The sequence below is a fragment of the Ahaetulla prasina genome, chromosome 13 (assembly GCF_028640845.1).
Source record: "Ahaetulla prasina isolate Xishuangbanna chromosome 13, ASM2864084v1, whole genome shotgun sequence".
Classification (NCBI taxonomy): Eukaryota; Metazoa; Chordata; class Lepidosauria; order Squamata; family Colubridae; genus Ahaetulla; species Ahaetulla prasina.
In genome coordinates, this window is record NC_080551.1 from 23546193 (window position 1) to 23565934 (window position 19742).

Below are 19742 nucleotides of genomic sequence, written 5' to 3' on the forward strand. Positions count from 1 at the left end.
AACTAGAAGAGCTGGTCTTCCGTTTTCCTGCGTGAGCATGTGCGCCGGCCAGCTGATCGTTGCCTGCGCGTGCGCGCCAGAAACCCGGAAGAGTACCTGGCTGAAACCGGAAGTTCAGTAGCTGAAACCGGAAGTTCATTTTTGCGGGCGTGCATGTGCCCTGGGCAGTTCCTCTTCTGGGTTGCGGCCCAGACCCGTGCGATCCCTTTTCGGTTCTCGGTGCCAAAAAGGTTCTCCATCCCTAGCCTATAGCAAAAAGCCCTTTGATTCAATGCAGGACTCCTTGCTCTTCCTAGTTCTGTGCCAGTCTCTGCTGGTGAATCGGTAATTCTTCTGCCATTACGCGTTTCATGTGGCGAGATCTTTTCTTCATTAGTTGTGACAAAAGGAACGATCCTTTTGGTGACCCGCACTGCCTGCTTCCTGTTTCTTACCACTGCATGACTCAGTGCGTTCCTTCTCAAATTTGAGCCAAAGGGACAGTTCAGGATCAGTTAATACCCAGAAGGGATAGTGGTTGGGCATTTCCAGAAGCAAACCTTTTAAATTCTTCCACATGCACGCTCAGAAGTAACAATTTTAGTTGCCTTCAGAATATTTGGAATACAAAGACCAACAGTTTGCCTTTCTTCCCACACCCCCACGCCCCCATCATTTTGGACAATGTAGCAAATTGATTTCTTGACCAATTCCTATCCCATTGTTTGGTAGCCTGTGTCACCCCAATGGCTTCGTTGCAAAGTTGTCAGCTTCATACACGAGTCGATTTAACTTGGATATAATTAAGCTTAAATGTTAGGTCACTCTTCTCTCGCCTTCGGTGCGGTAATTAACCAGTGAAATGTTCCAATTTCATATTGTTTGAGTTTGCTGGCCCATTTAACTGGGGGAGGAAAAAAAAAGAGAAAGAACCGTCAAATGCTTTCATTCAGTGGAAAGGTAGACATTTCCATCTGCCCAGCTTTTGTTTAATATAATCGGATTCTTTTGTGCCTTTCTGCAGCTTCCTGTTCCCTTGCTTTCTCCCAGCCAAATAAATCGTTGTTTGCGGTGGTTGCCCTAGTTGTGAACATAGGCACTATTAGTGTTCTGCACACTCCTCTCCCTCCCTCCCTCCCTCCCTCCCCATACAGTGCAGCCTTAAACCAGAATATTCTGGGTGTTGGTTTTCCGACATTCATTCCTGGCAAAAATGCAAAAAGCCGCATCTCCACACGTTTTCTGGGAGAGAATCCTGTCAGATGTACCAGCATGTGGAGCTCCTTAGAAACTGGATTTTGAAGGCAGGACTTCAAAGGATGGTTAAAAATAAAAGGTTGCAAAAAACCATGACAACGCAATCAAGCTGGCCTGCGTTACAGCTGCATGAGGTAGACTGACTTGCTCGCTTTTCGGAAGAACAGAGTTGGAAGGGACCTTGGAGGTCTTCCAGTCCAACCCCATACTCAAGCAGGAAACCCTAGGTCATTTCAGACAAAGGGTTGTCCAAGCTCTTCTTAAATGCCTGCAGTGTTGGAGCACACACAACTTCTGGAGGCAGGTCAGCGATGGCTGTGTCAGTTTATGAGTCAGATAGGTCAGCACGATTCAACAGCCAGGAAAAAGGAAGTCTGAGTATAAAAGTGTTGACCAACAATTTGATTTGGATGGCTAAGCCATCAAAGTATTAAAATGCAAATCTATCATTGTCTGTCTGTCTGTCTGTCTGTCTGTCTGTCTGTCCGTCCTTCCTTCCTTCCTTCCTTCCTTCCTTCCTTCCTTCCTTCCTTCCTTCCTTCCTTCCTTCCTCTCCATCCGTCTGTCTGTCTGTCTATCTATCTATCATCCATCCATCCATCCTTCTTTCCTCCTTCTCTCCTCTCTCTCTCTCTCTCTTTCCCTCCCTCCTTATCCATCCATATCTATCTGTCTGTCTGTCTGTCTGTCTGTCTGTCTGTCTGTCTGTCTGTCTGTCTATCCATCCATTCTTCCTTCCTTCCTTCCTTCCTTCCTTCCTCTCCGTCTATCTATCTATCTATCTATCTATCTATCTATCTATCTATCTATCTATCTATCTATCTATCTATCTATCTATCTATCATCCATCCATCCATCCATCCATCCATCCATCCTGTATAGCCGTCTATCTCAGTCAGCTATTTCGGGACCATGAACTGAGTTGTCAGCCTGGGCACCAATTCTCCCCAGCAAATCCAAAACTGAGAAGCAGATCGGATGATAGACTGGTGTCAGTAGCCAAGCCAACCTTCACAGTCGAAGGGCTTTGAAGCCTCTCCTTTTGGCATGCTTCCTCACTCACAAGCCCGGAGCCCAGCCATGCTTCCCTGGCCTCTGGCAAGAATGCCGCTGAGCAGGATTGGGCAGCCTGTTCAGAGAAAGCGATGTGTGTGTACAGGCAGAAGGGGAGCCAGACGATTATTGCTAATACAGAGTTGATATGTGGCTCATTTCAGTGAGCCTCGCTGGCATCACTGGGCCTGCCGCCCCCAGAGATCTGCCTCCTGCCCTTCATTAGACTGGACGCATCCCATTCAGTACAAAGGGAAGAAATATTTATAAATACAGATAGCCCTCAACTTATGACCGCAGTTGAGCCCCAGATTTATGTTGCTAAGCGAGAAATGTGTTAAGTGAATTTTCCACAACTTTTACAACTTTTTTTTTTTTTGCCAGATTTGTTAAGTGAATCACTACAGTTGTTAAATTAGTCACACGGTTGTTAAGTGAATCTGGCTTCCTCATTGACTTTGCTTGTCAGAAGGTCGCAAAAGGGAATCTCGTGACCCCGGGGCACTGCGTCGTCATAAATGTGAGTCAGTTGCCAAGCATCCGAATGCAAATCACATGACCGCGGGGAAACCGCAAGGGTCATAACTGTGAAAAATGGTCCCTAAGTCCCTTTTTTCATTGCCGTTGTAACTTCGAATGGTCACTGAGTGAACTGTTGTACGTCAAGGGCTACCTATATACAAGATGATGCAAGTTTGGAAGAATTAGTGAAGGATAAAAGGATAAAATGATGGATTCAGAATGGGAGATAGATGGTTCTTTTTTGAAGATGTTAAGAATGGGTATTGGAGAAAAGGATGGATGGGAAACAAAAAAATAATAGGGAGTTAAATAAGGGAATTCTATCTGAAAGATTTATGTCCCAACTGTTCAGCAGTTTGAATCCCTAGTGCCACATAACGGGGTGAGCTCCCATTACTTGTCCCAGCTTCTGCCAACCTAGCAGTTCGAAAGCATGTAAAAAAAATACAAGTAGAAAAATAGGGACCACCTTTGGTGGGAAGGTCACAGCGTTCTGTGAGCCTTTGGCGTTGAGTCATGCCAGCCACAGGACCACGGAGACATCTTCGGACAGTGCTGGCTCTTTGGCTTTGAAACAGAGATGAGCACAGCCCCCTAGAGTCAGAAACAACTAGCACATATGTGCGAGGGGATCCTTTATCTAAAGATAGATGCAAATTCCTGGCATAATACAGGTAGTCCTCAACATATAACCGATCACTTACAGACCATTTGAAATTACGATGGACCCTCCAGAAGCTATTTACGACCTGATTCTGGAGTTCTGATGACTTCACCCACCCCCATGGTCATTTGACTGCATTTTGCATGTTTGGCAACCGAACTCGCTTTTGCAACCAGTTGCAGCCCCCTGTGGTCAGGTGACCACCATTCCTCCCCCCCCGAACAACCACAGGAATACATTGATTCACTTAATGACCACAGCATTCATTTAACAACTGCAGCGTTCACTTAAGGACTGCCACTTTAAAAGCCATTCAATTGGGCCTGTGGGATGCCTCAACGTAAAACCGCCGTGACGTAGGACAGAAATTCCAGACCCCGTTATGGATCGTAAGTCAAGAACTACCCATGGTATTTATAACATGCCTAGTTGCAGAGCTGTGTTTTTTGTTGGAAGGTGGCAACGTGTATAGGTGGGAAAAGGGAGGGGAGGGGGCGATTGTCCTTGTGGATGGGAGGAGTGCCCAACCGTTGAGGAAAGTAGGTTACAGGAAATGCTTTTGAATTCTGAACAACATTTATGGCAAGCAGCCCAAGCAAATCAGTGGGGCATATTTCTGCCTTCACAGAAGAATTTCGGGCTCTTTGAAGGAATATAAAAATCAACAACAATGTTTTTGATCAGCATTAAAAAAAAAAAAGGCAAGAGTTTTTCCTTAGACGTTTTACTGAGCGTAATTAGATGTCTGCAGTCAGCTCTTCTAAGGCTTTATTTAAATGTGACACATGTACATCAAAAATTAAAGCAACTCTGAACCCCTTTTGAAGAAAGACTCCGCGTTGCCATAAGTCATAATTCATTAATTAGATCATAATGATCTCATACGGCTAAGCCATGGTTTATAATCTATCATGTCCGGTTTTACCAAGGGTACAAAGCCGAAACCAAACCAATTCCTGTTTCAAATCACACATGAAGCTTCTATTGAGTCCTGTTTGGGGGCTTATTAACATCTTAGTGGGGGACCACTGGGAACACCCCCGTCTTTGTAAAATCAAATAAATCCTCCAGGCAGATTTCTATTTTTGTATTCTTAATCCATCTTGAGTATAATTGTTTATTCCTTCTGGCCCTGGAATCTTGGCAAAAAAAAATCACGTAAGGAAGAGACTGTCCATTGGTCCATCAGTTTGCTTCTCGGAAAACTCAACAAAACAAAATTGAAATGTGGAGAGAAGCTTGGCAAAAGACAAGATGGGATTTGGAAATGGGCTAGGTTGGCCTGCGGTGTGAAAACCCCTCCTCTCAATGGCACTCCTGTGGGAGAAAGAATGGGCAAGCTGCTTAGGATATTGGGGACTGGCCAGCCCAGAAAGGAGCCTGCAGTGCTGTACTCTAATCACTGCGCCACCTCTGTCTATATATATCAGTGGTGGGTTTCAAATTTTTTTACTACCGGTTCTGAGGGTGTGGCTTGGTGGGCGTGGCAGGGGAAGGATACTGTAAAATCTCCATTCCCTCTCCACTCCAGGGGAAGGTTATTGCAAAATCCCCATTTCCTTCCCATCAGCTGGAACTCGGGAGGCAGAGAATAGATGGGGGTGGGGCCAGTCAGAGGAGGTATTTACCGGTTCTCCGAACTACTCAAAATTTCCACTACCGGTTCTCCAGAACTGGTCAGAATCTGCTGAAACCCACCTCTGATATATATCCATCCATCAACACATATCCATCAGTGCATGATTACATCTTCAACAACATAAACCTACAATCTTAGCCTCTTCCAAGAAGGTGCCTCTCCTCCTGTTACTATAGTTCATTACACAGAAAAAGTGAAGACATTTTTTTTGTGGGGTGGACTCGGCTGATAAAGGGATTGAAAATAATCCAACCAGCCAGGCTTTTTGTGCCAATGTGTTTTTATTGTCCTGAGTTTGAAACGCACACTCTGTTTAATACATCCTTTTGTTTGCACTTTTGGTGGGGAACCAAAAGGGCGAGTACAGGGTTATCCCTTTCCAGTAAAGCATAATGTCCACAGACCACAAATAGCATTAAACGCTGGCAACTCACAAGGTTTAAGATGCTCTCTATTCTCCAACTCGAAAATATTTGCCAGGAGATAAAAATAGACCTTCCACGGGTGTCCTGATTCTAAAAAGGCTGGCAGATCATTAGTGGAAGCTGAAGAAACTAAGAAAAAATATGACAATTCTAGCCTTAGGTAATGTTGCCTTCAAAGTCCATGTCATGCACTGTTTGTTTATTAAATTTATATGCCTCCCTTCTCTCAGCCATTCAAACCTAGTTGTCCTTGCTCTTTTGCCGATAAAAACAGAGGCAGAATGATGTGTCCCACTGCTGAATTATTTTTTTTAGTAATTCCATTATTCAGGGTCCCACCCCCACCCCCCCAGTTCGATCAATCTCTCTGCAGCCTGCACCCAAACTGCCCTGGGGCTCTTTAAAGGTAAAGGTAAAAGTTCCCCTCGCGCATATGTCCTTCCCGACTCTAGGGGGCGGTGCTCATCTCCGTTTCAAAGCTGAAGAACCAGCGCTGTCCAAAGACGTCTCCGTGGTCATTTGGCCGGCATGACTCAACGCCAAAGGCGCATGGAATGCTGTTACCTTCCCACCAAATGTGGTCCCTATTTTTCTACTTGCATTTTTTTTTTAACGTGCTTTCGAACTGCTAGGTTGGCAGAAGCTGGGATAAGTAATGCGTTATGTGGCACTAGGGATTCGAACCCTGAACTTCCGATCTTTCGATTGACAAGCTCAGCATCTTAGACACTGAGCCACCACGTCCCTATAATCTAGTTCTTTAACCTAGGGGCTCTTTAATCTAGTATTATTTTCTTGAGATATCCCAACATTGAGATGTAATTGAAATACAGCCATTTTGCCTTAGAGAGGACAACCTGTGAATTGGAGTGATGTCGTTTTAACCCCTTCCCTCCCTGGTTAGAAATCTGAATTGCATTTGGTATTCTTTTCTTTAATACGGAGCGTCTTTCAAACATTTTGGACACTTTTTTTGGGGGGGGGGGACACCTTTTGAGAAAACAAGAGGGTGTTCAGCATTTTTAAAAAGTGCTGAAATGTGGCATCTATTCTGGGACCTGGAGCAGCTCTGCGGGCCATTTCTGTCATATTACAGCTGGTGGTTTTCATTATTGCCATGGATTCTGATCTTTTTAATTCAGCTCCTGGATTAGAAACCGCCAAAGGCTAAGATTTCGTAGAAGAGGAAAGATAATAGGCCGAGGGTCTGGGAGTGAATGTCATTGTTTGCCTGTAGCTGTGGATTGCCTGATTTAATATTTATAGGTGGATTGATGGAACCTGTTACACGTTCCTAGTATAGTCTTATGTAAGCTACAATTTAAGACATGGCAGTTTCCGCCTATTAATAATCCCTTTACAAATTATAGTGCTATCATTTTAAAGCATTTCTGCTTCCTTCTTAACATTTGTCATTTCTTGCCATGATCCCAATTGGTAGCTCTGTTTATCTCCATTCAGTCTTAGCTTCTCTCATGTTTTTTTTCCACCCCCCAGCAGGATTTTTGAGCTCTGTCAGGTCTTGAGCAGAGAGAAGTGGCTCCTGCCATCTCCTCCTCTCTGTTAATAAGATCAGAACCCAGGTAATCAAAGATGATTGCATTTTTTCACTATTTACCTGCAACTAAAGGACAATCCACTCTCTAAAATGAGAAATGATTTAGAGCAGGGGTCTCCAACCTTGGCAACTTTAAGCCTGGTGGACTTCAACTCCCAGAGTCCCTCAGCCAGCAAAGCTCTGGAACTCTGGGAGTTGAAGTCCACAAGTCTTAAAGGGACCAAGTTTGGAGACCCCTGCTGTATAGCACCTAAGTTCCGAACTTCAAGCGTAACAGTTATTTAATCAGCGCTGACCATAACAGTGAAATAAATGGATTATAATATACTGGGTCTTTAAGGTAAACAAAAAAAACCATCCACTTTTTGCTGACTTGACACTTTCAGGGAATGTTGAACTGCTTTTCGACTGGCAGTCTCCTAGCATACTCTAGTGAGGAAGGGCAAAGGGGCTATTTCCTTTTGACATCCTGGCCAGGATTGTTCTCATCCTGGCGAAATATACCGGAAGGAAATATCTGGCTAAAACCAGTCCCATCACTTGCCCACTTGACACCAGAGGGCTCAAAATTTAAGAGGGGGAACTCATCACCAGGCACGGGGGGGTGGGGGGGAACTGAGATAATGAATTGATGCAGGAATAAACATCTTTTTGAGTTTCTGTGAATTGTTTTAGAGGCCTCGGACTGTCTTTAAAACCACCACCTACCTAGCCCGTGTTTTGGGAGAACAGCTGCGAGGCCCAGTAAAGACAGGAATAGTTTTGAAGCCAGCAAAGCAACCTCTGACCCAGCACATCCTATGCACACTTTAAAAAAAAAATCCTTCCCCCAGTTTGTTCCAGTGGGAACCAGCTCTCCCCTCCCCTCCCTTATCCTGCCTGCTGGAAGAGTTGAATAACTTCTCCCCGTTCAGAAATATTTGACCTCGATGTTGAGTGTCCAGGCATATGGATTAAATAAAACAAACCTTTAAAGCAAGAAAGGAGTTTGCATTCTTCCAACTTCCTGTGTTTATAACGGCCTCTTTTGCCCGGTGGTAACCCTGGGGTCCAGCTGCTTCCCACGCTGGACTGAAAGCCAGGTTGACCCTTAAATTGATGCTTAGGAAGCCTGAAGGCCAAGGGGGGGGGGAAAAGAAGAGCAGCCTATGGAATATATAACCTATAGGATAGTAGAATATGGTCTATAGAATAGGACGGAAAAGGCAACATGCCCGTTAGCTCCTAAGGCTGTATGAATTCTGGGTGAGGGATATATGCCTTTTTATTGAGGGTAGAAAGTCTAAATATGCCCTGAGGTATTTAAGGGGGAGGGCCTTCTCTGTGGCGGCACCAGCCCTATGGAACGAGTTACCTCCGGGGTTACGCCAACTCCCCGACCTCCGGGCCTTCAAACGTGAACTAAAGACTTTATTATTTCACCGAGCAGGACTAGCCTAAGAATGTATTTTAGCGAAATTTTAATGGGTTTTTAATCGGTCTTCGACCGTTTTAGTAATTCAGCCACTAAATATTTGTTTTTAAATTGTTTTTAAATAGTGTTTATTTATTATATTTATATCATAGTGTTATGTGTATTTTAATATTGGCTGTACACCGCCCTGAGTCCTTCGGGAGATGGTGCAGTATAGAAATGTAATTATAAATAAATAAATAAATAAAAATACACTCTTCAATGAGAATGCCTGTTATATAACTGGTCCCTAATCTTTCTGGCACCAGGGACTGGTTTTGTAAGTCAAGGATAGAGGATACAGGGTAGAGGACAGGACAGGACAGGACAGAACGGGACCTTAGAGGTCTTCTAGTCCAGCCACCTGCTCAGGCAGGAGAACCTGTACCATTTTAGATAAATGACTGTCTAGTCTCTTCTTAAAAACCTCCAGTGGTGGAGTGCCCAAAACTTCTGGTGGCAAGGTGTTCCACTGGTTAATTGTCCTCACTGTTAGGCAGTTTCTCCTTAATTCCAGGTTGCTTCTCTCTTTGGTTAGTTTCCAACCATTGTTTCTTGTCCTGCCTGCAGGTGCTTTGGAAAATAAGTTGACCCAGGGGTGAAATCTAAAAATTTTCCCTACCGGTTCTGTGGGCTTAATTGGTGGTTGTGGCTTGGTGGTCAGGTGACTGAATGGGCATGGTCAATAATAATAAATAATAAAAATAATAAAGTATACAAAACTTGGGAGGCACCTTCTCTAAAAATAGAGGCCCCAGTCTACCAATTGCGTTTTACTGAGAGGCACCGGTCTACCAAGTGCCTTTTTTGGCAGGCACTGGTCTACCTTCTGCTATCATGTCACCCCTAATTCTTTTCTTTAAACTAGCCCAGTGAAGGCGAACCTTTTTGGCACCAAGTGCCCAAACCGGAATGTGCGTGTGAATGCATGCGCATGTGCGCGCACCGGAAGCCCAAAGACCAGCTGGCTGGCGCGCGTGCCCACAGAGAGGGCTCTGCGTACCACCTCTGACACGCATGCCATAGATTCGCCATCATGGGACTAGCAAAACCCAGATCCTGCAGCCATTCTTCATATGGTTTAATCTCCAGGCCTTTAATCGTTTTAGTTGCTCTTCTCTGAATTTGTTTTCCAAGTCCTTTTTTTCTCAACGTCCTTTTTTTTGCAGTATGGTGACCAAAATTGATTGCAGCATTCCAGGTGTGGTCTTACTAGGTTTTTTTTTTAATAAAGCAGTACTAATACTTCACATGACCTTGATTCTGTGCCTCTGTAACTACCTGTAATTGATCTGAACGGCTCAAGACAATGACATCGTCTTCAATAAAGACCGATAAATCTGACTGTAAGAAAACAGCCTGACTTAAAACCAGCCGGGAGATGTAAATAGTGTAAACTAGAAGATTTGACTTTAAAAGCTAAAGTGCTGGTATATTTTGACAACTTAGCTATCAATGCACTCGGCTGTCCTGCTCATTTGCAAACCTAGCATTGTATTCAGGAAAGGGGGAAAAAAAAAGGAAAAAGAAAAGAACCCTTTGCCAAATTTCTTTCAAAGCGGCATTCATAAAATCGGAAAACAAAACAAGGAAACAAAACAAAACCATAAGGACCCTATTATGCTTGTTTTCCATCCTTCTGACACTCAGGAACCAAGCCTGAAACTAGCTTAGAAGCTTTGAGGTTGCTTCTCTTGGAGGTGGCGGTGGAAAGGCCCAAATTGCTTCCTTGCATCCCAGGCAGATGTTGTTGTTGTTGTTGTTGTTGTTGTTGTTGTTGTTGGTTTTAATGCCTCACAACTCCCTTCTTTGGACAGTAAATAAAAATTTGGCTGGGATGGCCCTCTTTCCTGCTGGATTGTGGTCTCTCTTTCTCCTGCAACCCCCCACCCCAGCTTTAGGTAACAGTAACAGAGTGGGAAGAGACCTTGGAGGTCATCTAGTCCAACCCCTTTGGTGATTCGAACTGCTGAACTGCCGACCTTTCTGATCGACGAGCTCAGCGTCTTAGCCACTGGGCCATCTAGTCAGGGTAGGCTTTCACGTAAGTGAAAATAAAAAGTAAAATAAAAATAAAAAGTAAAGTAAGTTCTTTATGTCAGTGCTTCCTTAAAAGGACATACAGGTGGTCCTTGACTTACAACAGTTCGTTTAGTGACCGTTCGGAGTTATGGCGGCATTGAAAAAAGTGACACAGGACCAATTTTCACATTTAAGACCGTTGTGGCACCCTTCCCTCCCCTCCCCCCCATGATCACACACGATCAGAATTCAGACGTTTGACAACCGGTTCATATTTACGACAGTTCAGGCGATCCCCTTTTGTGACCTTTTGACCAGCGAAGACAACGGGGGGGGGGGAAAACCCGATTCGCTTAACAATCGTGTCACTGATTTAACCCCTGCAGTGATTCACTTAACAGCTGTGGCAAGGAAGGTTGTAAAATGGGGCAAAATTCACTGGACAAATGCTTCCCTTAGCAACAGAAATCTTGAGGGATTGATTGTGGTTGTATGTCGAGGACTATCTGTATTGAACGGGGACCCCTAAAACAGGGATCTCCAACCTTGGCAACTGTAAGCTTTGTTGGCTGAGGAATTCTGGGAGTTGAAGTCCACAGGTCTTTAAGTTGCCAAGGTTGGAGACCCCTGCCCTAAAACGATGCCTTTATCCCCCCACTCGAGCCTCTGCTGTGCCTCCAGTGCCATTTAGTAGCACAGGCTAACGACGCTATAGAGCACTGCACATCAGAACAACTAGACACAAGAACAGTTTTTTCCCGAAGGCCATCACTCTGCTAAACAAATAATTCCCTCAACACTGTCAGACTATTTACTGAATCTGCACTACTATTAATCGTTTCATAGTTCCCATCATCAATCTCTTTCTACTTATGACTGTATGACTATAACTTTGTTGCTGGCAATCCTTATGATTTATATTGATATATTGATCATCAATTGTGTTGTAAATGTTGTACCTTGATGAACGTATCTTTTCTTTTATGTACACTGAGAGCATATGCACCAAGACAAATTCCTTGTGTGTCCAATCACACTTGGCCAATAAAATTCTATTCTGTTCTAAAAGAGCATTTGCCCTCAACCCACCTGGCTCAGAATATGCTTGAAAGCAACCCTGCTCCCTTTTCATTCGGGCTCGTGAAGAGGTCATTTTCACGAGACTCTGAACAGAACAGAAATAGGAAGCGGTCAAATAAATGTCTGACAAATTCCATCTACTACTTTTGCACAGATGTAAAATTGACATTTGTTTTTGTTTTGTTTTCGCTATCGATTGCTACGCATTGCACAATTATTATTATTATTATTATTTTTTGTTAACCTTTCTACACCTGTAACGTGTTTCATGCTATCCAGAGGATTGACATTTGAGGGTAGCTCGGATGCATATATACATGATTATATATAAGCGTGGCAATTACAGTACTCTAAAACAGGGGTCTCCAACCTTGGCAACTTTAAGACTTGTGGACTTCAACTCCCAGAATTCCTCAGCCAGCTTTGGGGGGCTCAGCAGCTTTGCTGGCTGAGGAACTCTAGGAATTGAAGTCCACAAGTCTTAAAAGTTGCCAAGGTTGGAGACCCCTGCTCTAAAATATGGGACTATGGGTGGATTTGGGGCAGCAAAAATAGCAATTGCACTTAGACTTACATACCACTTCACAGGGCTTTCCAGCCCTGTCTAAGCAGTTTACAGAGTCGGCCTCTTGCCCCCAACAATCTGGGTCCTCATTTTACCCACCTTGGAAGGATGGAAGGCTGAGTCCACTTTGAGCCGGTCAGGATCAAACTGCTGGCAGTCAGCAGAATTAGCCCGCACTGCTGCATTCTAACCACTGTGCCACCACACTTAACAACAGTTAAGTGACCATTTAGTGACCATTTGAAGTTACAGCGGCACTGAAAAAAATGACCTAGGACCGTTTTTCACACTTATGACCGTTGCAGTACCACCCCATGGTCACGTGACTTGCATTCGGATGCTTGGCAACTGGTTCCTCTTGATGACGGTCGCAGTGCTTTACTTAGCAACATAGATTTTGGGGTTCAATTGTGGTCGTAACTCTTGGACTACCTACATTGTATTCATCGGGTGAATTCATTCAGAATCATACTGACGGAAATTTGTTTTGAAATAGAATATTCTATTTCATTGATTGCCCTTTCCTTTCTCTTTTTCCCCCTCTGCTATTCAGTTGACTGCCATAAAATAGAATTTAATTGTTCCCTATAAAAAGCTCTGGCTTTCGTGTCACATTCATTATTCTTATCGAAGCATCAAAGCATGGGTGGGCGTCAAGACAGAATAGCAAGCCCCCCCCCCTTCCCTCTCCACGGCTGCGGAATTTGCAATGTAAAATCCAACCCAGGGAGGATAAGATTGACAGCCTATGCATCAATCTGGACCTTATTTATTACAATCGTGCATGTTGCAGTTTCGGGATAGCAACATTTCTGAAACCATCCTTAAAAATATTATTTAAAGCAAACAAGGAGTCTTCTAGAATGGGTCTCCAACCTTGGCCACTTTAAGACTTGTGGACTTCAACTCCCAGAATTCCTCAGCCAGCTTTTGAGGGATTCTGGGAGTTGAAGTCCACAAGTGTTAAAGTGGCCAAGGTTGGAGACCCCTGTTCTAGAAGAACAGCAATGATAGCTCTGCGGAGCAGGGAAACAAAGCGTTCAGCCAAGCTATATTATACTGTAATGGTGATGATGGTTGGTTGTCACCTCCATTTTCCTCCTGGCTTAACTGATGTGGATTGGTGCCTCATGGGTGTTCAGACGTGTTTATAGCTCCATTTTTAAAAACCTTTATTAACATTTAAAATCCTAAAACACAAGTTAAAATACATCTATAACAAAAATACATTCCGTAACGATTATACAATTCAACATCATTCTGATGGTACATAATTCTTAACTTTGTACATCTGTTCCCAAGTATTCCTACTTAATCAACATATTTAAACACATTTTGTATCTTATTTTATTCTATACATTCCTTATTTTGCACAAGCCTGGAAAATGTCCACTATACCAACAGACTGGGTAATAATTCGGAAAATTTTCAAATGTGCAGAAATGGACAAACTTCCTTTAGAATTAAATAATAAGGAAGACTCGGAGTACTATTTAACTTGGGAAAATTGGTATCAGTGGATAGAAATTGAGAAAGCTCCATTTTTTCCCCCAATCCTCACAAGTTACATGTAATATTGGGAAGTACTCTGGTTGCCATAACAAACTTTGACTCATTTCCTGAAAACTGCCAGCTGATCATTGGAATGCAGCCATGACCCCAAACTCGGGCATTTGTGCCCTGCGCTTAGTATAGGACAGTGGTTCTCAACTGGTAGTCCGTAGACCCCTGGGGAGGGGGGGGAGGGGGCATAATGGCATTGCAGGGAGTCCGTGAAAACTGATATGGTTTAAATCTTGAGTTAAGTCTTGGGCATCCATGGCCAAAAACAGTATTTAAAGGGAGTCTATTGTGAATAGAAGGTTGAGAACTACTGGTAAGAACGTTTAATCAAAAATTACTACTAGCCAATGCTTGTTTCCGTATTTTAAGAGTATTCCATATTCCATATTTTGTGTTTTTCTGCAGGTTTAACTAAGGCAGCTATAGGCAGTTCAAGGTTAACAGTTGCTTGCACTCAAGCAGTCTCTTAATACACATCATTCATGTTGCACTACTGGTGATTGTTTCCGTAGAGCTTGTTCGGAAATGCTATTTAACTCAAATTGAAATGTGGCCGAGGTTGTGCAGCCTATGACTGTAGTCCTGAGCTTAAACATTCCCAGAAGTAAATGACATTGAAATTAGGAGTGAACACTTACAACCAGGATATAAGTCTCCCCCTGACTCTACAAACATGTTCTGTGGGTAGAAATACAGATAGGAAAATTCCAAAGGTGCTTTTCCAGAGGAATAGAATAGAATAGAATAGAATAGAATAGAATAGAATAGAATAGAATAGAATAGAAGATACGTTCATCAAGAATCATAAGGTACAACACTTAACAATAGTCCTAGGGTACAAATAAGCAATCGGGAAACAATATCAATATAAATCGTAAGGATACAAGCAACAAAGTTACAGTCATAAGTGGGAGGAGATGGGTGATGGGGACGATGAGAAGATTAATAGTAGTGCAGACTTAGTAAATAGTTTGACAGTGTTGAGGGAATTATTTGTTTAGCAGAGTGATGGCCTTCGGGAAAAAACTGTTCTTGTGTCTATTTCTGGTGTGCAGTTCTCTATAGTGTCGTTTTGAGGGTAGGAGTTGAAACAGTTTATGTCAGGATGTGAGGGGTCAAAACTGAAGAAGCTTCTTGGAAGCGAAGGGAAACATTTTCAAGGAAATCCAACTGCCTTTTGGAAAAGCACATTTGGAACAACCGTGGCCTGGATGATGGAGAATCTCCAGAGACGCTAATATGAAAATTGCCTCTCCTTCTCCTTTTGTAACAGTAATGGAGAATCCAATGAGCAGCTCCTCTCCTCCTTCACATATTCAAGAAGACGATGGCTCAAAGGAGAACACTGATGTTCCATCGGGGTGAGCAACTTATTATCTAACTTTAGACTGATGCATACCTAACATGGTTTATACCATAAACCGTTTTCTTTCTCTCTTTCTCTCTCTCCCCCTCTTGTCTCTTTTCCCAACTTGATGAGCAGATCGCATGCGAAATAAGAAATGTCTTCCAGTTCTCACCGCCTTTACGTTTTTCATGTGCAGTAAAATAAGCATTTCAACTATAGTGGGATTTGAAAGAGTGCAGAGAAGAGCAATAAAGATGATTTAGGGGGCTGGAGGCTAAAGCATATGAAAAACGCTTGCTGGAATTGGGTATGTCTAGTTTAATGAAAAGAAGGACTAGAGGAGACAGGATAGCAGTGTTCCAATATCTCAGGGGCTGCCACAAAGAAGAGGGAGTCAAGCTATTCTCCAAAGCACCTGAGGACAGGACAAGAAGCAATGGTGGAAACTCATCAAGGAGAGGAGCCACCTAGAACTAAGGAGGAATCTCCTGACAGAACAATTAACCAGTGGAACGATTTGCCTCCAGAAATTGTAGTTGCTCCAGCACTGGAGGCTTTTAAGAAGAGGCTGGACAGCCCTTTGTCTGATACGGTATAGGGCCTCCTGCTTGAGCAGGGGGTGGGACTAGAAGATCTCCAAGGTTCCTTCCAACTCTGTTATTCTGAATTACATTAACTGAGTTTGGCTATTCTCTCTGAATGGTTCGTTTTGGCTCAGGCCTCTTTCTGGGTTTGTGGGGAAGGAATTAAAAAAAAGGATTTGCTTGGCGTGTTTGTCACCTACCTTTTTCTAACTCTGACCTGAGGGGGAGAAAAAAAGGGAGAGAACATCCAAGCCATGGCAGCTGCAGTGCTATACGGTTTTTTCCCTGTGAGCTGTTTTCAGACAGACAAATGTGCTGCGCCCAGCGATTTATTACGACGGGCTCCAAACGAACGCTGTGGAACACACTGTGGTGTTTCCTATCACTCCAAGGTTGTTTTGTTTTTAAAAGAAACATCCTTACTCCCCCCCCCACTTCCCCAGTGCAACAGCCAGCCAGCAGTGGTGTGACAATAAATGAAAGCAAAAAATGAGAGCAGTATAGATCAAAGTTAGCATCACAAGCCGAGCTGGAAATGTCGCCTGAAACCTACTGAATAATAAAACATTATTTTTTGTGCCTTCGGTCCTCCTGTGAAGCTTTCAGCCCTTTGCAACACGGAGGAGACAAGGAGCTTCTGCTCTTCTTACAAACAAAATTCATTCCTCGCCCTCCCCCCCCCTCCCAGATAATGCAGCCCTGTTGAGGTCAGGAATCCTTCTTATCCTTTGCAACAAGCAAGGGCAACTTTTTAGAATTCAGGGGCCCTTATCAGCTGCCCTTTGCAATGCCCGTCATATTCTTAGTTATGGCATTTTGGAGGCCAAGCAGATGGGATAAATTTGCGCCTAAGTAGCTTGTGTTTTGCGGGCAACGAGTGTGGGAGTATCCCCAATTATTATCTGAATCTCTCTCTCTCTTTTTCTGTTTCTTCCTTTCTTTCAGGGTAAATCATTCAGAAGGATCGTGCTGCGGTGGCAGCGCCTCCCAGTCTGCCAACCATCCAGATTTTGCCGAAGACGTCTTGCAAAGCCAATTGTTGCGCAACGAGTCATTCAATGCGGCTGAAAATAGCGAGCTGAGGACGGAGGAGGAGGTGAGCGGAAACGCATCTATAAAAGATTTCCTCCTCCACCTGCCTGTTCTCTCCATTCATCTTTTCTTCTTAAAGGGAGGGGAGAGAGGGGGAATCGATTATTTATATTTTAATTATAGCAATCCTGCCCCTTGCAAGGAGTTGCGTAACGGGGTGTCGGCCACCAATATAATCCCCCCTCCATCCCCCAGCAGGTTCGGAGGATTGGGCTGGAACGGAAGCCCTCTTTCGACACAGGGGAATGAAAGCCTTCTGTGCAGCTAGTCCTCGACTTACAACGGTCCGTTTAGTGACCATTTAAAATTACAACGGCACTGACAAAAGGGACTTAGGGCCGTTTTTGCAAACTTAGCATTCCCCTCCCCCCCCCCCGGGTCCCGTGATCGAAATTCAGATGCTTGGCAACTGTCTTGTATTTATGACGGTTGCAGCATCCCCAGGTCACGTGACCCCCCCCCCTTTTATGACCCTTGACAGGCAAAGTCAACGGGGAAGCCAGATTCACTTAATGACCGGGTTACTAACTCGACAACTGCAGCGGTTCACTTAACCACGGCGGCACAGAAGGTCGTAAAATAGGGCGAAACTCACCTGACAGCTGTCTTTTCTTAGCGATGGAAATTTGGGGCTCTGTTGGCGGTCGTAAGTCGAGGACTACCTGCAGTTTATCGAAACATGGGAGATGATAATGTCTTTTTTTAAACAAACAAACAAACAAACAAGCAAACCAACCAACCAAGCGATCGGTTTTGCATTGTCTCCTCTTAACAGCAGAGAGCCAAGAGAGGAAACTGGTCTAAAGGGCGGAAGAGGAAGAAGCCTTTAAGGGACAGCAATGCCCCCAAATCCCCCCTGACGGGCTATGTGAGGTTTATGAACGAGCGGCGGGAGCAGCTTCGCGCCAAGAGACCCGAAGTCCCGTTTCCAGAAATCACCCGGATGTTGGGCAACGAATGGAGCAAACTCCCTCCGGAGGAGAAACGGGTACCGCTGTATTTGCCTGTCCATCTTAGGGAATGTTTTATGGCCGGGCTCGCCAAGCTTGGCCCCTTTAAGATTGGTGGACTTCGACCCCCAGAATTCCCCAGCCGGCTGAGTTTCCCCAGCCAGCTGGGGAATTCTGGGAGTTGAAGTCCACAAGTCTTTAAAGGGCCCAAGGTTGGAGAGCCCTTTTTTTATGGCATTTGATTGCATCCTCACTTGCAACCACCAAGCTCAGAGAGCATCAAGGACCCCACAGTTGTTCTCCTCCTCCTCCTCCTCTCCATAAACTCCATTCCATCCTAGTACTGATGAAGTTACCTAGTTGGGTAATGGAACGTCTGCAAGAAAACAGCCAAGCTCAGAGAGCATCAAGGACCCCACAGTAGTCCTCCTCCTCCTCCCTCCTCCTCCCTCCCCAAATTCCATTCCCTTCTAGCACTGATGAAGTTACCTAGGTGGGTAATGGAACGTCTGCAAGAAAACAACCAAGGTCAGAGAGTATCAAAGACCCCACAGTCCTCTTCCTCCTCTTCTTCCTCCCCCTCCTCCTCCTCCTCCTCCTCTCCACAAACTCCATTCCCTTCCAACACTGATGCAGTTACCTAATTGGGTAATGAAGCCTCTGCAAGGAAACAGCCAAGCTCAGAGAGCATCAAGTTCCCATAGTACACAACAGCCAACCATTCCCAGCCACACTGACAGGGCAAGCCCCTGAATATAAACACAGAGCATACCCCTCTCCCTTCTACCACTGATGAGGTTACCTAGCTGGGTAATGAAACGCCTGCAGGAAAACCACCAAGCTCAGAGAGCACCAAGGACCCCACAGTTGAAACCCCAGCTACAAATACCGGCTTCTAGGGTAGGAGGTTTTCTAAAAGACGCCTTCCTCTTGGACCTGTAGTTTTTGCCGTAATCTAACGCAGCCCGTTAGCCTTCAGGAGGCAGCTACGGAGTGTGACAGGTAGGAACGTGTCTTGGTGCACAGGGAGTTGGGGGTGGGTGGGTGGGAAATGGCAAGGCCAGGCTGATGGAACGATGCCGCCTTCCATTCTTCAGTGCAGCTGTCATCTCGGGCCCAACAGATACAGCCGAAAGAACAGATTGAACAGGATGCGGATTGAAAACGCGGGGACAAAGGGGTAATTCATCTCCCCTTTTAGAATGGCTGCTCGCGATGTAGAGAAAACATCCAGCGTATAATGGGCAGCCTTGCCTTGTTCTTCTTTTGGTCCAAAGGGTGAAACCCAAAGGAGGTTGGCCGACAGGCTAAGGTGCTTTATTTCATGAATGTTGCCCGTTTGAAGCTGGCTGCGGCCTTACGCCTTCGAGCAGGTTCCAGCAGCGTTGCTGGCACTGGGGGGTCCCGAATGGGTCTCCTCAGAAGTAAGGCCTTGACCTCCCAAGGCCTTTCTGTTGTGTCTATGGGAGAGACAATGTCCTGTTAGCAATTTGCCTTCCTGAGTGCCTTGCAGACTCAGGAAATAAATCAATCTGGTTGACAGAAGGACCAAAGAGAAGCCGCAGGATAAATGCAAAGCATATCACACCACAAATGACAACTCCCAAAATAACAGCCAAGTTCAGCGAGCACCGAGGCCCCCCTCTGGTCCTTGATTTTCACGAGCCAGAGGACCTTGATACCTCGCTTTTCCCTTTATATAGGTAGTCCTCAATTTACGACCATGATTGAGCCCAAGCATACATGTCGCCGAGTGAGAAATCGGTTGAGCGAATTTTTGCCCCATTGTACGATTTTTCTCGCCCTGTTTCTTAAGCAAATCGCTGCGGTTCCCAAATCAGTAGCACGGTTGTGATGCGAATGTGGCTTCCCTGTAGACTTTGCGGGTCAGAAGGTCACAAAAGGGGGATCCGCTGAGACCGTCGTAAGTGTGAGTCAGCAGTCAAGCACCTGAATGCAAATCACATGACCGTGGGGATGCTGCAACG

General features: G+C 44.7%; 1 protein-coding gene across 13 annotated transcripts in view; it reads left to right on the plus strand.

The window, feature by feature from the left end:
• Window positions 1-19742, plus strand: part of HMG20A (high mobility group 20A) — a 53047-nt gene that overhangs the window by 14098 nt on the left and 19207 nt on the right. For 10 of the 13 annotated variants that reach the window (XM_058156108.1, XM_058156111.1, XM_058156113.1 and 7 more), the window contains 3 exons: window positions 15054-15141; window positions 16658-16808; window positions 17580-17792. In XM_058156108.1, coding sequence (XP_058012091.1) covers window positions 15056-15141; window positions 16658-16808; window positions 17580-17792 — 450 coding nt within the window. In that variant the 5' untranslated portion in view covers window positions 15054-15055. The remainder of the gene's footprint in view (window positions 1-15053; window positions 15142-16657; window positions 16809-17579; window positions 17793-19742) is intronic. The other 3 variants (XM_058156107.1, XM_058156110.1, XM_058156115.1) reach the window with 2 other exon arrangements.